Genomic DNA, 20757 nt, shown 5'->3' with positions numbered 1-20757 from the left:
AGCAGATGTTTACAATGCCCATTTTTTTAATACAGTTGCCTCAAGTATTGAGGGCAGCTATGATTTTGCCTAAACTATGGCTGGAGGAGATCTAAGTTTTATTTTCTCTGTCTCAGAACCTGTGTCTGGAGAAGGGCAGGGCTCAGATCAACTCTTCCAGGATCCAGACCATTGCTCTGACTAACAGGTGGACTTGTGAAATATAATGTGCTGTACAGCTCTCATTCCAGCAGGTTCAGTCCCTTGACAGCCACATTATCAGGCACACTTTTCTGGAAAGAGGGGAAAAGCAGCTACTGGGAGGAGAGGGGATGGATCTGTCCTTATTTGTTTTCTTCCTTTCCAAAGAGAAAAAAAGGCCCCCCAAGAAGGGTGAGCACCATCTTTACTAAGAGGAATAGGGACGAGGATGGAAATGAGTTTTACCTGTGCAAGACAAGATGGAGTTGACAGAAGTATCCTTTTAAAAACATTTTGTTTAAACCAACCCAGCCTGATAGTTCTCTTCCCCATGCAAACCCGTTTTTTCTCTAGAGAATAATTGCCATGTCTTCAATGGCTCAATTCCCTCCACTTAACCCAACTGGGAGTAGGAGACAGCAGAGGTTACACCAGCAGAAAATTCTGCCATCATCTGATGAACAGCAGCAATAGGCACCTGCCAGACAAATACAGCTGGACTGAAATAACTTGTCCTGAAGCCTGGAGCTCAATTAATTTGTCTGGATAAGAAGGGCCAGTCTGTCTCAAACAGCCAGGATATAGTGCCAAGACACACTGAATTAACTTTACTTCTGCAGGCTTGGGAAAGGAGCGAAATGAAAGGAGCAATGAAGATATCCTACATACTTGAACAATGTTAGTGGAGATGAGCTGGGGTCTGGTTTTGGACAGGTCTAGAAGGAGTGCCACTCCTTCCATCCGTGTCTGGAACGCCTTGGCTTCCAGGAGATGGTAAAGCTTCTGGAGCAGCTCCCTTTCTTCCACAGATGCAGGTAATGTGACCTGGGCTCTTGCACGGTGTAGGCGGCGTCCACCAGTGGCAGACTTTGCCCTGGAAAATAAAATCAAAATAGGATCTGTTTCTGATAATCTCTTCAGTTAATTGTGAGCCAAACATCTTGAGGAGCTTTCCTAATGATGTGGTTTCAAGCTAGAAAATCATGAGGCTCTGAAGTGAAGAACAACGTGGACCTCATGACAATCATTATGGGAAACAATCTGCAAGTCACATTCTCCCAGTGCTCATGTAGGAAAACCAAGGATGAGATGCATCTGATCTATCTTCAGATGGCTTCTAAGACACACAGGTCACGTTGCTTTGTGGGGAAAGAGAGACACTGCTTCCAAGTTTAAATGCCTCCTCATACGGGACGTGTGTGTTTTATAATAAGGAAACTCATCACTCTGGAGAAGTGTCTCTACAACCAGGCATGACAATCTGCAAAAGTAGCTCAGATGCATCTGAACAGATGAACAGGGGCATAGCTAAATGATCCAGAAAATCAGTAACAGAGAGAAAAACAGAAATCAGACATCCCAGAACTACACTCACATTTCATTTGCTTCCCTAGAAACTAGATGCACAGCATAAAAAACCCACTGGGAATAATCCTCTTGGATCAACCTGTCTCTTCCATGAGAATGGGAAGATGCTAGCTATGCTACTGAGGCATATGGTCACTTTCTTGCCACCGCTGAGCATGACAGAGCTAAATAAATCCCCTCTGTTATCAGAGGAGAACAGTACAAGTGGCTCTGCCACTGGCATGAAGAGACAGCAAGGACCAAATTCCCATTTTAAATGCTGATTGGAGCACAGGGGGAAATAAACCAAACACGCTGTCCATCAAGCGAACTGTAGGAAGGACAGGAATCGCAAGACAAAAAGTCCACCTTGAGACACTTGTTGACCAAAATGGCTTAGGAATTGTCTTGCTCCTTACTACTCAAACTTGGTACTGCTGTTTGAGGGTAAGAGAAACAACAATCAGCTAGACCAAACCTCATGGAAAGGAACTGCTTGTTTGAGGAATGGCATCCTGCCTCTAGACTGGGACTTCTCATTAAAACACCCATCTAAAAAGGACTCGGATGAAAAAAAACCCTGGTTGAATTTACTTGTCTCAAGTCAGGCAGCAGAGACTTGGCCCTCTCCTAGCCTCCACAGCCCTGCCCTTGCCATTGCACTGGAACATCTGAACTGCAAGCAATGGGTGACTTTTTGTCGCCCAGTATTTGTGGAAAGCCCTCCAGAGAAACTGTGTTCAACACAATGCAGAAATAGATATTTTTTATCCTAGAGCATTTGTAGGGAAAGGAAACAATCTTTGGCACTGGTCATCTCCATCAGAAAGATGTGCCTGAGGAAGAGGCATGTGAAGCTTGTCATGAGCTTTGTCACATCTGGCAAAAGTGCTCAGTACCGTTTGCTAGGAGGTGATGTGGCCGGGGGCTTCTGGGAGCCATCATTCCTCTTCTTCACCGGCTCCTGCACAGGTGGGCGTTCAGCCTTCTGGTTTTCCATCCCCTACAGAGACACAGAGAAACCCCATCAATCTTTAGAATAGAACTAGGAAATTCCCTCTTTAAAACACCAGTTAGAACCAGGATCACTGCTACCAAGGCCTAGGGAAACATTTCCTAACTTACAGAAATAAACAGACCAGAGATTCAGTGATGCCAACTCTTTGTTTTTGGTAGCCCAAGGCAGGTTATGGGTGCTACCATACTGAGCTGCTGTCTAAAATCCCAAATTTATGAGTTTTGACCATAAATGGGAATTATGCAAACTGGTAGGCAATGAGTGGTCTTAAAGGAAGCAGCAGAAAAAACTGGACTCTTTGGGGGTGGGCCCATTGTGTTGGAAGTTCAACACTTGGTTCAACACTTACTCTCCCTGCCCCTGCATAAAGAAACACTCCCTTCTGTAATGTAGATAAAAAGAATAAAATCCCTCCCAATCAAAGAAATTATTTTCCACTGGATGCTGCTGAATTTACCAAGCTTCTTCCAGCTCCACAGGGCTTGACAGCAGGGCAGTATTCCTAAAAGACAGACAATAATTGTAGTAACTAGGATTGACTTGGACATCTTTTGTATATTTGGTAATTTTCTTGGTACTACTAAGAGACTTAGAGTCTCTTTTGCAAAGACTCTGTTATGTTCAGAAGCACTACTGTCACTTAATTGCTTTACTGAGGGCAGGGTAGGGAGAGTGCTGTGGGGGCTTACACGTGAATGTAAACCCATTTTCTCCTCTCTCCCTTTCCTCTTTGTGACCCATATTCAAAGTATTCAAAACCCCACTTTTCCCCTAATAATACAGTTCCTCTGTGGTCTGCAGAAGAACAGGCTGAGGATTAACAGCTCATTTTCAGGAATAAAATGATTCAGCAAAAGAGGAATGAGATAAAGACACATTGGGTATGTTGGATCTCCTATTAGAAGTGGCAATACTTGCACAAAGGAGACATTTTTCCTGCCAAGCACTTACTTTCTTCTTAATTCTCTTCAGGATATCTTCCAGGTCATGCGTGGAAAGAGATTGTTCCAAAAGCTTTTTAAATTTTTGATTACTAAGCAACATCTTCACCATCTCCTGTCCATAATGCCTAAGGAAGGAAGGAAGGAAACAAAAGAAAATTGAACAAAGGAAGAGTGTTAACAGAAGAGGCTGATGCCTTAAACTCATGAAGTGCAATGTTTGCATGAGAAGGCGTTACCTAGACTCAGCAAAGAGGGAGATTTACCTCACTTGACACTGCACAGTGCTGTCAGCTGAACACAAGAGGCAAGAGGAGAATGTGGGGCAACAGAAAAATACCATTTCTCTCTGAAACTGGGGGTGTGCTTCTGTGGGATCAAAGGATCCCAGGCAACAAGGGAAACACATCTGCTTTGTTGTCAGAGCCTATTAGCAGTCTTCTGCTGCCCTTGCACATCCATTTTCCCTCCTTTAACTGGCAGGGAAGCCAGGACAAAACACCTCATCCTTGCTTTTGATTATTCTATACTATCTGTATGCACATGGGCAGCTAGTTGCTCTGGTGTTCTTGGCAGCTATTAATGGGAATTTCATCATCAAAGGAAGGGGATTTTGGTGGCTTGGGGTGGTTTTGCCACTAGGAAACCACAATTTTCTTCAAGAAGAAATTTGGAGGTCACTGAGCCACAGATAATAGCACTCTAGAAATCTGCAGAAGAGGTTTAGAAAGACTGAATACATTGGCTAAAGACCTCTAAAATATTTCTAGGGAAGTCTTAAGTTAATGAGAAACAGATGTTTGGGATCCTTCAATGATGAACATTAGCCAACACTTTGGCTTTCTCTTGTGCACCTAAGGCCAAACAAAACTGTTGGACTGGCTAATCAGAGCTCTTGTGATCTCAGTAAAGAATCTTTCAAGTCACAGGAAGTTGGCAATGCTCCTTGCTGCCAACCTCAGGTTACCAGTACAGTCATTTCCCCAGACAACCCAGAGCAGTGGTCACAGCACCAAGCCTGACAGAGCTTAAGAAGCGTTTGGACAATGCTCTCAGGCACATGGAGTGACTCTTGGGCTGTCCTGCACATGGCCAGGAGCTGGACAGCATGACCCACATGGGTCCCCTCCAACTCTGCATATTCCATGATTCTGTGCCCCTTAGCCACACTGTGAGGTCACTTATTATTGCCTTGAGTTTCCACTCTTTCTGGTTTTAGCTTAAAGCCAAACACAAAACGGTTTTCCTGTTTTAGGAGGTGAAAGAAGATCATTACCTCGTGTCCTTGTGACTGTCCTGAGCAAGTGTCCCTGCCACCTGTGCCAGCCTCTCAGCCCTGGGTGTGCCTGCAAGCTTCATGACTCCCATTTTCTCCATCAAGGACAGGAGGAGTTCGGCCGTACACTTCCGCGCAGGGACGTAGCGGCTCCTAGGAAGGAGAGAGCAAACCCTGGGACACAGGGAGAAGGAGCAGCAGCAGCACAGGCCTTGGCCACAGCCTGCTCCCTGTCCTTGCTGGGGGAAGGAGCCTGGCTTCTCCCTGCAGCTGCAGACACCTGTAGAAGGTTCTGTCCTCAGATAAACACAAAGTTAGCATTGTACAGAAGGGCTGTCTGCATGGAAATTCAGTCTCCCTGCACTATCGGATGCTCAATTTCTTTCCCGAAGTTTACTCGGAGAAAGATTAAAGTAATAGATTACATATGAATTATTTAGAAATTAAGGATAATTTGTGCTGACCCATCAGAGGGCACCCACCACCCAGAGTTGCAGCAGGATGAGGCTCTTTCCACCCATTCATCCCCAAATCTGCAGACCCCTGGGAAAACACAAATGCAGAGAAAACACGCCGTGGGCCGTGAAGTTGTGGAACACCCAGCAATTCAGCCTGTTTCTTTTGTAAAGCTTGGCAAGGGATACGTCTGAGTGCTTTACCATATTCCAAAGCTGAAGAAAGGGTGGCAGTCGGTTCAGACAGCTTGTCCTATTCTAGAGACTGTCTCTTGGGAACTATCAGGCCCAGTACCAACATTTAAGGCAGCATTTGCTTCAGCTGTCCTATGGCACTCAGCCGGTGAGGGTGCCTGGAAAGTGCTCCATCATCTCAGGGCTAACATGAAACATCAGTTTGAATAGAAAGCAGAGCTCTAAGGCCAGGACAGTCACACAAGACTCCTTTTGGCAGGAGCTTCACCTGCTGTGCAGGCTGTGCCACAGCCAGCACATTCTCCCTGATGTGCTCCATGCCCCAGCAAGTACCCTCCTTATTTCTCAGAAAGGAGAAATTAGGTTGATCAGAGAATCAAGTCACTGAGTCCACAGGAGATGCAGGATACAGGGCCCTTCCCTTCCACCATTCCTGTACTCTCTGTCATCCCTTCCCTCACCCACACACTAGAAGGTCAAGAGTATCACAGAAAGAAGAAGAACCTACTTGACTCCATTGTCCATGAGAGCAGTCATTGCTCGTGTAGGAGTCACGTTCTCTACCATCATGCCCAGGCTCTGACAGGCTGCCTTCTGAATAAACTCTGGGGAGTTCCGCAACATGTGGAGAAGGACTGCAGTAATCTGATCCACCTCGGAGTCCATGTCCTTCCCCAAGATCGCAAAGAGCTCTCCCAGAGTGACAATTGCAGAGCAGGACACGTTGGACCGGAGGTTGGTCACCTGGGGAAGTCATGAGGGGGAAACATAAGCATCACCTTGCAAAGAAAACCAGTTTCCTTAGACAAAACTCCCAGGAAATCACAACACGTCCCACTGTGTATAAAAGCACAGTAGGAGCAGAAGAGCCCAAGCACAGAAAGGCACTTACTCTGGCACCAATTTCTGCCCACACACCTGCTTACTGCAGGCATGAAAAATAGGCTTCACTAAAGTGTTCCACTTAACCCTTCTATAATGTCTACTGCTTTGATTTTAGGCCCTTTTATTTGAAAAACATAGAAGCAAAATAAAGAAAGGGCTGCTTTCAAACCATAAAGGCACAAGGCATAAAGATAAAACATTCAGATGCTCCTGTTCAAAAAAGCAGCACCTGTAGTTGAAGCACCCAGGCAGAAAACAGAAAACACAGGCTCAGGTCTACAGACTCATTTGCAGTGTTCAATTACAGCTTGAGCAGAGATTGGGACTCTGGTATATCATGTTATTAGTGTCTCTTTTCTGCCTTGCATTATAATGGTACCTCACTCACAGACAAGTGTCAGATACCCGACCTGCCAGTAAATACAGCTACATGTACACACAGATCCTACAGATGGCTGACAGACATTAGAAATAGAAGGTCTAAAACCAGAAATGAAGGCAGTCCCTGAGCACACATGGAGATGAACAAGCACATATTCTACTCTACAAGCTGTATATCAAGTATGGGGGACAATTCAGAGCAATGTTCTCACCTCTCTGGTAACTGCCAAGCAAATCTCACGAAGTCGACAGAGCAGGACTTGTGAATGGGACTCAGCCAGCAGTGTGATGTTCAAGAGTCCCTTCTTCTTCCGTTCCCTGAAAGGCAAGTACAAAAAAGATTGATTTTTCTCTCTACCCAAGCACTTGGCAGCACCCTTTGAAATCACCAGGCTGGCAGCTCAGTCAAAGCATGGCAGGTGCTTTTCAAGGAGTACTTAATGAAATCGTGGAACACATTGCCACAGGATGCTGTGGCTGTCAAAAGCGTACACAAATCCAAGAGGCAAAGAGAGGGCTTTCAGAGTCTTCATTTGTGACCTTTCTGAAAATCTCTGCTATGAAGTCCCTCTGTCATCACTGCTTCCTAGAAGCTGTGAGGCCAGGCCATGCTGCTGGTTCTTGTCACCTCCCTGTACCTGTCCCTGAGACACAGTCCCATTGGGCTGTTACTGGGACATTTTCCTTCTTTGGCAGCCCCAGCAGGCAGTTCAGCACTGAGAGTCTGCACTGGCACTCTAGAGCTGAGTTTCCACTCTACAATTCAGGCCTGTGTGTCACCCACTCCATCTCACACATTCCCCAAAAAAGCAGCAGGATGTCCCAGAAGATTAAGATTCCACCCCTGGGCAAGAACTGTTAAAACTCTGGCTTTTCCCAGAACACTCCGACCTAAAACAATGCCCACAACAGCAAAGTGTTATTGAAAAGGGGCAAACAACTCCATCTCTCAGCACTTGCTTTGTGCAGGCCCTCAGCTACAGGAAGGTGTGTGAGGCATCAGAGCTGCAGCCAGGGCTGGCAACTGATCCCACGGGCACCCCTGAGTGTCATCAGGACCCCCACACCTGCAGAAGCTCTCTGCACCTCCCAGGGCATCAAAGAGAAATGGGGAAGAGAAAGCAGAAGAGAAAGGGCAAAGCAAAGAAGACTGCACAAGGAGATGCAACGTGGCTAATTTTTCATGCTGTGAAATTTTTCATTCCCTGTGAGAATGAAGCATCCACCAGTGAGTGGATGCTAACCCGGACATCAAAAAGACAACCAATATCACCTAACATTTGTAAGGGTATCACCTCTGGGCCTCCTTCTGTCTGTGTAGAGTTTTGGGACACATTGTGAGTATTGACAAAACATCTCAAGCCCATATGATTCCTTGAGAAGGAAAAGTTGAATTGCAAAAGTGCAAGATTCCCAGAGGATTTTATTTCTCTTTCCTTCTCTTCTGCCATGAGCCCTTCAGGAGTAATGGTAGGCAGAAGGACTTGAAGGCACAACTCAGTCCATTTCTCAAAAAGAGGAGCTGCCTGGAGCAGCTTCTGGGACTCGCATGCAGGAGTCCCTGCCATTGCTGTCAGCAGTGGGAGCAGAGAGGAATCTTACTCAGTCCCACTGGGCCAGTGGCCCAAGGCACCCAAATCTCTACACTCAAAACTGCTGCCATCCTGCTTCTGCCTTCAGCCAGCAAAGCATCTCGTCCCACAGCTTTCTCTCTTCCCTCAGTATTTCCTTTGCAGCTCCATGTTGCAGCAGCCAAAGCCAGGAAACAGCATGGACCTGCTGCAGTTGGAGCAGTGCTGCAGAGCAAGGCCAAGAAAAGGCTGCTCTCCACTCTTTATCCTCTCATAGCTCCACAGTGGTTTCAGCAGTGCCCTTTGGCCCTCTGGGCTCTCGGGGCTCAGAGGCACCAGCAAGACTCTCTTCTGACCGACCTTAACGCCAAGAGGGACACAGAGTGATGGGGCCTTTCTTACCAGTCGTCGCTGCCCAGCAAGGACAGTGCCTCCTGCAAGGCCTGCTGTGGGTCCGAAAAGGCTCTGTCCTTCTGCCTGAGCCCACGGAGCGGCTCCTCTCGGCGCAGGGCACCAGTGGCTGTCTGCGAGGTCTCTGCAAGGACAGGGTCAGCCATGGGCGCTGCAGGCCCGGGCAAGGCACCCGCCATGGAGCGGCCTGCAGCCCATCTCCCAGCCAGGGTTCCCTGTGGCACACACTGGCACTGGGGCACAGACTTCCCTGCTCTCTGGATCCTGGGGCTCCCTGCTTTCTCTCAGCCTCCCCAGCAGGCACAGCTCCAGGCTAAACCTGACAATTGCCCCACAGCCCCAGCTCCAAGTGCCACAGGTGCCACAGCCAGCGGCAGGTTCCTGAGGCCGCAGAGCTCCCACTCCCTGCCAGGCAGTGCCAACAGCAGGACTGGCCAGCCCAGGAGGGAACCCCTCAGGTGCCCCTCTTGTCTCAGCACCTTGATTTCCCACAGCCCTGAGGACAGGAGGTCTCGGCAAGTCCCTGAGGAGAGACCTGCAGCTGCCTCGTGACAGCACCAAGCCAAGCCTGAAGAACCCAGCCCTGCTGGGCCCAGCTCAGTCCCCAGGGAGCAACAACCAGGGAACAGCCACACCTGACCCTTCACACCTGACAGTGCCTCTGTTTCTATTGACTTCAAATATTCTAGACTACCAAGCTGGAGTAACTCCAAAGTAGATTTGCTGTTCATTCTCAGGACACACTATGAACCCAAGATCCCGGCTGTGCTGGCTGAGGCAGGAGGCAGTTCGTGCTCCTTTTGCAAGGACAAACCCCTGCAGGAAAATGCTGCCACGGAGCAGGCTTACCTGAGGAGCTGCGTGGGAAGCTGCCATCTCCAGGGAGGGTGGGCGTACTGGGCTGTAAGGGCACCGTGTCCTGCTTTCTCACGACCGTTTTCTTCATGGCGCTACCAGGGTCTTTTCTCTGTACACTGGGAGCTGTGCCATTGATAGGTGGTAGGCTGAAGCCTGCAGGGACCAAAGAGGAGCCTGTAAGTGGTGAGTTCTGGACAGGGTGACTAGGGAAAGGCCAGAGAAGTTGCTAGAGCTGGGTAACATTCTTTGTTGTCCCAAAGAACTACAAGTATAACAATGGCACACTAACATGGGACAGTGATCTCAGAATCCCAGAGGAGTTTGGGCTGGAAGGCACCTTTAACCACCATCTAGTCCAACCCCTGTGAGCAGGGACATCGTCTAGATCAGGTTTCTCAGAGCCCTACGTAAACTGGCCCTGAACACCTTCAAGGATAGACCAACAACAGCTTCCCTTGGCAAATCCTGCCAGCTTTTCATCCCCTTCATTTAAAAAAAAATTCTCCTTAATATCTAATGTAAATCTGCCCTCTTCTAGTTTAAAAGCAAACTGCAGTGACGCTTCTCCTAAGAAACAAAGAAAACCCAGAGTATTGCTTTGCTTTTGTTCTTCTGTTCCAGAGGCAGGCAGGGAAGTTACCAAAGTGCAGATAGCCTGGTGTGATGCCCTCGGGCTGAGTGCTGCCCCTGAGGGCCCCGCTGCCGCCCTCGGGCAGCGCTCACGGCCCTGCAGGCTGAGCCCCTCAGCCAGGATTCAGTTGGGAACGCTGCTTGCTCCTGGGGCTACAACAGAAGCACTGCCTGGGGCTTCAGCACAGCTCTACAGCGCCAGCTCCTCAGCAGGGAGCGGCAGGAGAAGGATCTCTGGTGTTTTCATCAGAAGGAATGGAATTTTGTTCCTTCCAGGTTGCAGCCTGGTTGAAAAGCATCCTTTTGGCCTCACCTTCCCTGGAGGCTGCTCTCCAGGAGAGAGTCTGAAGCCCCGGTGTACTTTGCAAGACAGAATTTTCTACTCTGAAAGACTTTACAAGTGGAGGTGGGAAGCTAATATTCTGTTACTGACTCAATGAGGCCATGGGCAAGACACTTCATGTCTCTCTGTTTTTCTTTGGGAAACAGAATTAAATCCTAATGCAAGCTTCTTACTCAGATGCAAGCAGAACAGCCCCCCCAGTCTGATTGCAACATTGTGCAAAGGGCAAGCAAGTGGTCAAAAAGGACCACTACAAGTGTAGCCACCACTTACTTGCTTCAGCTGCATCCCCAGGCTCAAATGTCTCGGGAGGAAGCTGCAAGGATTTTTCATTTTGTCTCCTCTTCATCTCTTCCATCAAAATCTCCATTTTCTTCAGCTCTAAGTTCTCTTTAGCCAACCTGCACAATTCAGCGTGGGTCTAGGTGCAATGGAAACACATCACAGACTGTAAGCAGAGACACACCAAGCAGACACAACACCTCATCAGGAGCACAGAGTGCACAGAGTGCCACAGTCTTCCATGCATCTCCATATCCATTCCAATAGTTTCAGAGGAATGTCTCCCATGCTCGCCTTGGCAATTACACACAGTGAGGTGGAACACTTCACTGCCACAACCTCACACTGCTGCAACTGCAACCTATGTCAGGAAGCCCTGCTTGAAGCATGAAAGTCATAGGAGTGCTCCAAGACAGATGAAGAGCTCACATGACAGTGAGCAGGCAGTGCAGTTCCTACAGGCCATGGCAGAAGAACGAAAACCATGTGCAATACCCAGCAAGGAGGGGGAATGGCTGTTGCTTAACACTCATGGCCAGGAATTGCAGCTGTTTCTCACTTCCTGGCTTCTGAAGGACTCAGCTCTGAAGGACTTGGTCTCTGAGGCCAGCAGACCAAAAGGAGGAGTCTTGTGAAAACAAGTTGCACAAACGCTGATGTTAATGAGCAGAAAACATGAGAAAGAGAGGGCTGTGAGATACAGCCACAAAGGTAACCAGGAAAAAGCAAACTCTCCCATTTTAGTTTGCAGCCTTGCTTACACTCAACATTAGAGTCTTTGCTTCTCTGCATCCAAGGATGCACTTCTCCCACATTCACTGATGTCTAGCATGATCTGCCATTCTGAACTTCTCTAAACCAGCCTTTGCACATAAAGAATGCTTCTGGTGTGACCTTAGCACCATCTCCAAACCAGTCACCTTGGCACTACTGGAAATAGCCAAGCAATTGCTCTGTAGCTGTCAAATACATTCCCAAGAGAATCCCCATCCCCCAAGGAGTGGAAGATTATGATTTTCAGTGGCATTTTGGGCCAAGCACTAAACAGCCACTGGAAAGGAAGTCTGCTCATCCCTGTTCTTATCCCTTACCTTTCCAAAGCTGTCCCTCAGCTCTTTGTCACTCCTAAGACCAGGACTGCTGGGATGATCTGTCTCCTTGGCCTGACTCAGTGAGAGGCCTGGGAATGGAAGCAAAGGTTCCTGTAAATCTCTGGCACCACGTGTTGGAGGCAAAAGAAGCTTTGCTTTCCTCATTAGATGTGCCCAGTATTCTGCAATCCTGTATTTGCAGGGAACAAAGTGCTCATCCAAAAGTTCCACTTTTGCTCTCCTTCCTTGTTCCAGGGGTTTATTCTCTGCTTTCTTTTCAGCAGAGACATCCAAACCCAAATAAACATGACCTAGCTCAAAATAATTTTGATCTTGGCTGATATTGACAATTCAAAATGTCCTTAATAGAAATAGCTGATGGCCGGTCATTCTGAAACACTCCCCAAGAGAGCTGGTAGAACTAGGAGAACTAATTCTTCACATGGTTTCACAGAGGATAAAATCATGTAGCAGTCAAGCACTATGAGAGGTATACCTGTCTTAAAACTGGATTCTATCACCCTGCAGAATGATTGGGTCAGTAACAAAAGAAAGACCGGAAAGGATGAATGACAGAAGTGATTTATAGTCCAGAATTAATCCATAAAAAATGTCATTTACTTACTGAGGACTACCGCTGCCTAGCTGCAGTAAGCATTGCAGTTGCATATACACAATTAAGGAGTTATTCCAAAGGTGCCATACTCAGTATTTGGCAGAACAAACCCTGAGCAAAGGGACCAGGGGATCTGATCCCTTTTTCTGCATCAGCAGAATTACTTCTCCAAGTCTCATCTCTCCTATCATTACACAACCAGAGATGCCAAAGGAACAACAACAGTGTCATTGAGGCTTACAGCTTGAAAGCAGTGGATGACCCAGAGGTGCCAGAGACTGCATTTTGTCTGGCACAATTCCACTTGTCAGGGATCAGGCAAGGCAGGGACAGGAACAAGGCAGGAGGCATCTCCTCCCCAGCCTCAGCCTGCAGCACTGACACAGGCAGAGACAGTCGCGGAAGAGATTTGTCATTGGGAACCTGCCATAGGTGGCTTTGGGCTTGTGCTGTCAGAGGATGACAAACTCACACCCTGCCTAGGCTGCAGCCATTTGGAAGTCTCCTTCTCCTTCACTGGAAAATTCAAAAGGACTTTCATCATAGGAGGTATGCCTATTCCTTACAGTGCAAAACAAGGAATAACCAAGTGCAGACCAAAAATCCATGAATCTCCATCAAATCTCAAAGGGTTCAGACCAGAAACTACCTCAAGGAATGGTTTACTCCTTCAAAAGCAGGAGGAAGGAGTGGAAACATTTCTCATTTCATACTAAATTCCTTCATTTTCTACTCTAATTTTTGACACAAGAAAGGCTGCAGGGAGATAAAAGGCATGTGCAAGAAGGAGAGGAATGTTTCCTCTTCCTGCACAGCACATCCAGGACCCAAGGTATCCCTCCAGCTCCTGCCACTCAGCATTTCACACTGGAGGAATTTTCACTGCACCGCCAGAGAACACTCCCAGTCATTGGGCTCTGGGAGAGTCCACTGAGCCCATCAAGAAAATGAAATTAATATAAAGATATCTTTAAATGAATGTGTTTTATCCAAGCTTTCCAAGTGTCACCTCTGAGTCAAGATCCCAATGATCATTTTAGGACAGACATGCCCTGTACCCACCTCCATGCTCCGGGGTCTTCTCTTGGCTTCTGCTGCTGGGTCTTGCCCTGAAGAAAATGGAGGACAAAAAAACACATGAGGAGCTAGAAGGAGAAGGGAGAGAATGGGTGTACCATGCAAGGAGGCAAACCTTCTTAGCATGGTCACTGTGACGAAGGAGGAATTGTAACACATAAACCCAAATATGATTTATTGTCCTTAAGCTTTCAGTTGCTGGAATCACACAGAGCTGGCCAAGCTCTGGCTGAAATAACAGCCAAGTCCAGAAGGGGACCCATCCTGACATGCTTTGAAGCCCTGCCTCCCCTTCCCCAGCACCATCTCTGCTCTTGGGGCATTGCTCTTGGGTTTGACATTGGATGGGCAAAATGCGGAATACTCAGAGGTTTGCCTAAATACATGGGAGACTGTGCAAAATCACCACAGGAGATGGGAAGAGTGAGGTGAAGAGCACACTGGAGCAGCAGACACCTTGGCTTACCTCATCTCCTGGGACTCCTGCAATTCCATCTGGGGAGAGCTGTGCACAGACCCCGCAGCACTGCCCACAGGGGGAATTCCTGCCTTGCGTAGACGGGGGATTAAAGATTTTCCCAATTGTCTCTTCTTCATTTCCCCGCCAGTGGAGCACAGCAAGGAGGTCTGGAAAGAGTAGAACTCAGTGCTCAGATCAATCATCCACACTTGCCCCCTTTGATGCCTCAAGAATTTTATCAATGCTCTTAACTGGGACTCTTTTCTAGGAAAAGTCAAACTGATGCAGCAGCTTGGCACAGGATGGGGAATGCAAAGGGAACTGGGAGAGACCATGTCCCACATTTCCGAGCTCTCCCCACCTTCTCACTTCCCTGGAAATGCGACTACATTCCCAGATGGCATCCACATGTTTGACATCAAGGTGTTCTGGGGTGCCACTGCCTCCCCTGGCCTTTTGGATGCCATGGCAGTGGGTTTAGATCACTCTTCTCTCCCTGCCCCTAACGTGTCTCACAGCCAGTGCTGATCTCCAGCCAAATCCCCACAAAGCCATTCTGCAGCATGTCCAAACCTGCTTGTCTCAAGCCCCTCATTTCTGCTGCTGCTGCCCTTCCCTCCTACACTTCCTCAGCAGCCTTGGAGCCCAGATGCTGCTGCTGAGCTCTCGGGATGCTCGCTGCTCTCCAGCTCCCACACATCCATCATCTCAGCCTCACTGCCATTCAGGAAGTTCAGCAGAGCTCCCTGCCCTGCTGCTCTCTGCAAGGTGTCTGCCTGCCCAACTTGCTCCAGGGCCCACATGCCATGGCCAGGAATGGGGGAGGAGGCAGCAGGGGCAGATGCACACCCATGCTTATTATCCCATCATTTCTGGCCCCACTAGAGAGCCAAATCAGGACCTGTTCAAAGTTCACTGAAAGGGTCAGTTCCTGTATACACTGAGCCCTTTCTCTGCAAGGCTGAAATCAAGTGCCCAAGCCTTTGATTGGACATTCTGTCAACCAAAACTGTTGTTCATCTGTCTCCTCCTGCACCCCACAGCAAACCCAAAACAACTGCACGTCCTGGCCCTGGTGCAAAGAAAATCGTGTGCCTGGGATCCGGGCTGCTTTCCCGATGGCCACAGGCTATCCCTTCCCTATGGACAAAGCCATGCCAGAGCACACAGCTGCCCAGAATCTGATGAACTCTGGAAATAGCATCAGAGATTGCTGTGCAGGGGGCATGGCTGTACCACTCACAAGCTCAGACAACCGGACTTTGCAGGTTCCAGCAATCATCTTTTTCCATCCAAAGCAGACACAGCTGGCAGAAAACATCAGCAAAACATACAGGTGCATCAAAGATACCTGTAGATTACTCAGTGGGGAAGGATTGCTTTCCCAGATTGCACAGCTTTAGCTGCTCTGACTGCTTGTTGGTGTTTTCTCAGCCATAAGACAGACGAGGAACTACAACACAGCCCAGAAACCATTCAAAGACCTCTCCTGCTATTGATACATGCTGAGGACATGACGTCTGCACTACACACCCATGGCAAAGACAGCCTGAAGCGCAGTGTCCAGCTGAGCTCTTCCTTAGCTCAGCTGCTTCCCTGGGCTCACAGCACAGGAAAAGGCCTCCATGCTCTGCCTACAGCACATAAAATGAAAATCTACCATCCAGGACTTAGCTTAGTCTCCTTACCTTATGTCCTTTTCCCTCTGAACTCTGCTCCGCGTTGTTTCTTCTGACATCTTCGTTGTCAGTGCTACTTTTCCCTTTCTGTTCCTCCCCATCATACATCTTGCTCAGCTTGATGGAAGAGCTCTCTTGGATGGGAGGCAAGGGCTTGAAGGGAAGGAGTGAAGCGGGACGTGTCTCAGGAAGATTCGTGGCAGGAGTGTAGCCAGTCAGAGCTGCAAAGTGGAGACACAAAATGTAACAGAGCCCCCAGTGCAAAGATGAAGCATCTGAAGCTCCGTATTTCATGGGACAGATTCCTTGGAAGCTTCTAAAGAGCTGCACAGGGAAACATGCTCCTGCTGGCTGCAACTTGAGGCAGACCAGAGGGAAAACCCTGCCCCACTTCCACAGAGCTGCCACAGGAACAGCCAGCCTGGCCTCAGGGCTGCCCTGGGACAGCAGGGAGCCCAGAGCCCTGTGCTCTCCAGCCATGGCTCAGCTGCACATGCACCCTGCTGCTGCTCTCCCTGCCCCACAGCTGAGCAGCCCTACAGCTCCATGGGGCACTGCCAGCAGCACAGCTCATTGCAGGGGCACATGCAGGGCACAGCTGTTCCCTGCCAATCTGCACAGCCTCTCTGGGCTGCCACAAGACACTTCCTCCCAACAGAGAGCGGCCCAGCTCCCACCTCACCTCACCTCTGTGTGACAGAGCAGTTAGAAGGAAGAGAACTAATTTTCTACATTGTTTCACAAAGGGTAAAATAAAAAGGTAGCCAAACAATACAAGACAAACACTTCCCTTAAAACTGGGTCCTTTCAGCCTGTGCAATCCTCTGGTCAGTAACATAAGAGACACAGGAAACATTCAACGACATAAGTCATTTCCACTCCAGAATTAATCCAGAAAAACTATCCGCCTGCTTACAGAGCAATACTGGTCTAGTGCTGCATTCAGCATTGCAGATGCATACCGGCAATGAAGGAGTCATTCCAAAGGGGCCATACCCAGCATTTGGCAGAACTAACCCTGAGCAAAGGGACCAGGGGATCTGATTCCTTTTTCTGAATCATTTCTCCAAGTCTCATCTCTCCTATCATTACATGCCCATAGATGCCAAAGGAATAACAACAGTGTCAATGAGCCCTACACCTTGAAAGAATTGCCGGACATAGATGTGCCAGAGACTGCTTTTGTCTGGCACAATTCCACTTGTCAGGGATCAGGCAAGCCAGGGACAGGGACAAGGCAGGAGGCATCTCCTCCCCAGCCTCAGCCTGCAGCACTGACACAGGCACAGACAGTCGCAGAAGAGATTTGTCATTGGGAACCTGCCATAGGTGGCTTTGGGCTTGTGCTGTCAGAGGATGACAAACTCACACCCTGCCTAGGCTGCAGCCATTTGGAAGTCTCCTTCTCCTTCACTGGAAAATTCAAAAGGACTTTCCATCATAGGAGGTTTCCCTGTTCCTCCCAGTGCAAAACCAGGCAATATACACGAATCTCCTTCAAATCTCAAGGGATTCAGATCAGAAACTACCCCAAGGAATGGTTTTCTCCTTCAAGGGCAGTCGGAAGGAGTGGGAACATTTCTCATTTCATGCTATTTGGCTTATTTTTCCATTCCCCATTTGGCACTAGAAAGGCTGCAGGGAGATAAAAGGGATGTGCAGGATGGAGAGGAATGTTTCCTTTTCCTGCCCAGCTTATCCAAGAGCCCAAGGTACCCCTCCAGCTCCTTCCACTCAAACATTCACACTGGAGGAATTTTCACTGCACCACCAGAGAACACTCCTAGGGACTGGGCTCTGGGAGAGTCCACTGAGCCCATTAGGAAATTGAAATACCTTTAAAGATACCTTTAAATGAATGGGTTTTAACCAAGATTTCCAAATGTCAACTCAGTGTGAAGACTAGAAAGGCCACTTTCGGACAAAATGTGGAATACAAAAAAGTTTGCCTAAATACATGGGAGAGCTGACTGTGCCAACCCACCACAGGAGATGGGAAGAGTGAGGTGAACAGTACACTGGAGCCCTGTGCCTACCTGCATACTCCAGGGTCTTCTCTTGGCTTCTGGTGCTGGGTCTTGGCCTGGAGAAAATGGAGGACAAAGGAACATATGAGGAGCTAGAAAGAGAAGGGAAGGAATGGGCGTACCATGCAAGGGGGCAAAACTTCTTGGCATGGTCACTGTGATGAAGGAGGAATTGCAAAACATAATCCCAAAGATGATTCATTGCCCTTAAGCTTTCAGTTGCTGGAATCACACAGAGCTGGCCAAGCTCTGGCTGAAATAACAGCCAAGTCCAGAAGGGGACCCATCCTGACATGCTTTGAAGCCCTGCCTCCCCTTCCCCAGCACCATCTCTGCTCTTGGGGCATTGCTCTTGAGTTTGACATTCTGCTGGATCACCATGGATGGGCAAAATGTGGAATACAAAAACGTTTGCCTAAATACATGGGACAGCTGACTGTGCAAAATCACCACAGGAGATGGGAAGAGTGAGGTGAACAGCACACTGGAGCAGCAGACACCTTGGCTTACCTCATCTCCTGGGACTCCTGCAATTCCATCTTTGGAGAGCTGTGCACAGACCCAGCTGCACTGCCAACACGGGGAATTCCTGCCTTGCGTAGACGGGGGATCAAAGATTTTCCCAATGATCTCTTCTTCATTTCTTTACCAACAGGAGAAGGCAAGGATGTCTGGAAAGAATAAAACACAGTGCTCAGATCAATCATCCACACTTGCCTCCACTCTGCTTCAAAACATTTACACGTGTCCTCAACTGGGACCTGGCAGTAATAAACAAGACAAACTGCTGCAGCAGCTTGGCACAGGATGGGGAATGCAAAGGGAACTGGACAGGGAGAGACCACGTCAAACATTTGACACCTCTCCCCTCATGCTCATTTCTTTGCAAGTGTGGCTGCATTCCCAGCTGACATCCACATGTTTGACATCAAGGTGTTCTGAGGTGCCACTGCCTCCCCTGGCCTTTTGGATGCCATGGCAGTGGGTTTAGATCACTCTTCTCTCCCTGCCCCTAACGTGTCTCACAGCCAGTGCTGATCTCCAGCCAAATCCCCACAAAGCCATTCTGCAGCATGTCCAAACCTGCTTGCCTCAAGCCCCTCATTTCTGCTGCTGCTGCCCTTCCCTCCTACACTTCCCCAGCAGCCTTGGAGCCCAGATGCTGCTGCTGAGCTCTCGGGATGCTCGCTGCTCTCCAGCTCCCACACATCCATCATCTCAGCCTCACTGCCATTCAGGAAGTTCAGCAGAGCTCCCTGCCCTGCTGCTCTCTGCAAGGTGTCTGCCTGCCCAACTTGCTCCAGGGCCCACATGCCATGGCCAGGAATGGGGGTGGAGGCAGCAGGGGCAGATGCACACCCATGCTTAGTATCCAATCATTTCTGGCCCAGCCAAAGAGCCAAGCCAGGACCTGTTCAAAATTCAGTGAAAGGGTCAGTTCCTGTCAGGGAAGAGGTCTCAGAGCTCTGCTGACAGCACACAAGATGAAAATTTAGCACAAAGGACTTAGCTTGGTCTCCTTACCTCTCTTCCTTTTCCCTCTGCTCTGAGCTCCTGGTTTTTTCTACTCTCCTCATCCCAGACATTGCCAGCATTCCCAGTCTCCTGCTCTCCGCTGCACATCTTGCTTGGCGTGGCAGAAGGAGAGCTCCTCTGGATGGGAGGCAACGGCTTGGAGGGAAGGAGCATCGAGGGACTTGCCAGGGAAAACCTCTTGGCAAGAGGGTAGCCAGTCAGATCTGCAAAGTGGAGACACAAAATATAAGAGAGTCCACAAAGTAAATCTAAATCATCTGAAGCTCCGTATTTCATGGGACAGATTCCTTGGAAATTTCTAAAGAGCTGCACAGGGAAACATGCTCCTGCCACCAGCAGCTTGAAGCAGACCAGGGGGAAAACCCTGCCCCACTTCCACAGAGCTGCCACAGGAGCAGCCTGGCCTCTGGGCTGCCCTGGGACAGCAGGGAGCCCAGAGCCCTGTGCTCTCCAGGCATGGCTCAGCTGCACATGCACCCTGCTGCTGCTCTCCCTGCCCCACAGCTGAGCAGCCCTACAGCTCCACGGGGCACTGCCAGCAGCACAGCTCATTGCAGGGCACATGCAGGGCACAGCTGTTCCCTGCCAATGTGCACAGCCTCTCTAGGCTGCCACAAGACCCTTCCTCCCAAAAGAGAGCGGCCCAGCTCCCACCTCACCTCTGTGTGAGGCTGAGCCACGCTCACAAGGGAAGAAGTGAGTTCAGTGAACTCCCACCTTTACAATCAATCCATCTAATGGGTGAGGCATGTAAGGGGTGTTTTCATTATTTAGAAGATCTCTCTGTTTTTCTTTTCATGGAACTACCATCTAGAACTACTACTACTACTACTAGAATTCCTTTGAAATGTATGGAGCTGGCAAACCAGGAGAGAAAGCTTCTACAACTTTGCTTATGTGTTGTTCATTACCCATCCACTACTTTGAAATCCCTTTCCTTCTAAACTGTGGGCAACCCACAGTGGTCAACAGAATTTGACAATTACAACCCAGAAGTAATTGCTTTCCAAAGCTAGAGTTCATGGCCTTTGTTTCAGTAACTCCCACTCAGTTCTGGGTTGGGTTTTATTGCTTCATTGCTTTTCTTTCTCTTCACAACAGAGGAAGTGCTGGCACATGAACAATGGCACCTCATGTTGGAAGAAGCTTTGCAATCCAGGTTACATGACCCCAGTACTCAAGGAGTCTGCATTTGCAGGGCATAAACTGGCCATTCAATTGGAAATTGCCACTTTTGCTGTGCTTCATTGCTCCATGGGTTTTTCTCCCTGCGTTCTTTCATGCAGACAACAACCAACCAACATAAAACCCAACAACAACATAAACATGATGTGCCACAACACATTTCTTATCTTGGCTAATACTGCCAATTTAAATTTTTCTGAATGGGAAGAGTGGAGGGCAGGTGATTCTGAAATGCCCTCCAAGAGAGCTCTTAGAAGTAAGAGAACTAATTTTTTACATTGTTTCACAAAGGGGAAAATACTGAGGCAGCCAA

General features: G+C 48.6%; 1 protein-coding gene across 5 annotated transcripts in view; it reads right to left on the bottom strand.

The window, feature by feature from the left end:
- LOC135293224 (TOG array regulator of axonemal microtubules protein 2-like) overlaps window positions 1-20757 on the bottom strand; it is a 30002-nt gene that overhangs the window by 4457 nt on the left and 4788 nt on the right. Inside the window, exons 6-22 of one of the 5 annotated variants that reach the window (XM_064407219.1) lie at window positions 19248-19462; window positions 18234-18394; window positions 17733-17779; window positions 15706-15917; window positions 14024-14184; window positions 13543-13589; window positions 11865-11953; window positions 10765-10912; window positions 9510-9671; window positions 8652-8784; window positions 6891-6996; window positions 5921-6156; window positions 4763-4915; window positions 3497-3614; window positions 3003-3047; window positions 2427-2530; window positions 850-1054 (exon numbers count right to left, since the gene is read on the bottom strand). In XM_064407219.1, coding sequence (XP_064263289.1) covers window positions 850-1054; window positions 2427-2530; window positions 3003-3047; window positions 3497-3614; window positions 4763-4915; window positions 5921-6156; window positions 6891-6996; window positions 8652-8784; window positions 9510-9671; window positions 10765-10912; window positions 11865-11953; window positions 13543-13589; window positions 14024-14184; window positions 15706-15917; window positions 17733-17779; window positions 18234-18394; window positions 19248-19462 — 2342 coding nt within the window. The remainder of the gene's footprint in view (window positions 1-849; window positions 1055-2426; window positions 2531-3002; window positions 3048-3496; window positions 3615-4762; window positions 4916-5920; window positions 6157-6890; window positions 6997-8651; window positions 8785-9509; window positions 9672-10764; window positions 10913-11864; window positions 11954-13542; window positions 13590-14023; window positions 14185-15705; window positions 15918-17732; window positions 17780-18233; window positions 18395-19247; window positions 19463-20757) is intronic. The other 4 variants (XM_064407220.1, XM_064407222.1, XM_064407221.1 and 1 more) reach the window with 4 other exon arrangements.

This window comes from Passer domesticus, unplaced genomic scaffold (assembly GCF_036417665.1).
Source record: "Passer domesticus isolate bPasDom1 unplaced genomic scaffold, bPasDom1.hap1 HAP1_SCAFFOLD_89, whole genome shotgun sequence".
Classification (NCBI taxonomy): Eukaryota; Metazoa; Chordata; class Aves; order Passeriformes; family Passeridae; genus Passer; species Passer domesticus.
The sequence above is the reverse complement of the archived record's forward strand: the minus strand, read 5'-3'. Positions and strand labels throughout refer to the sequence as shown.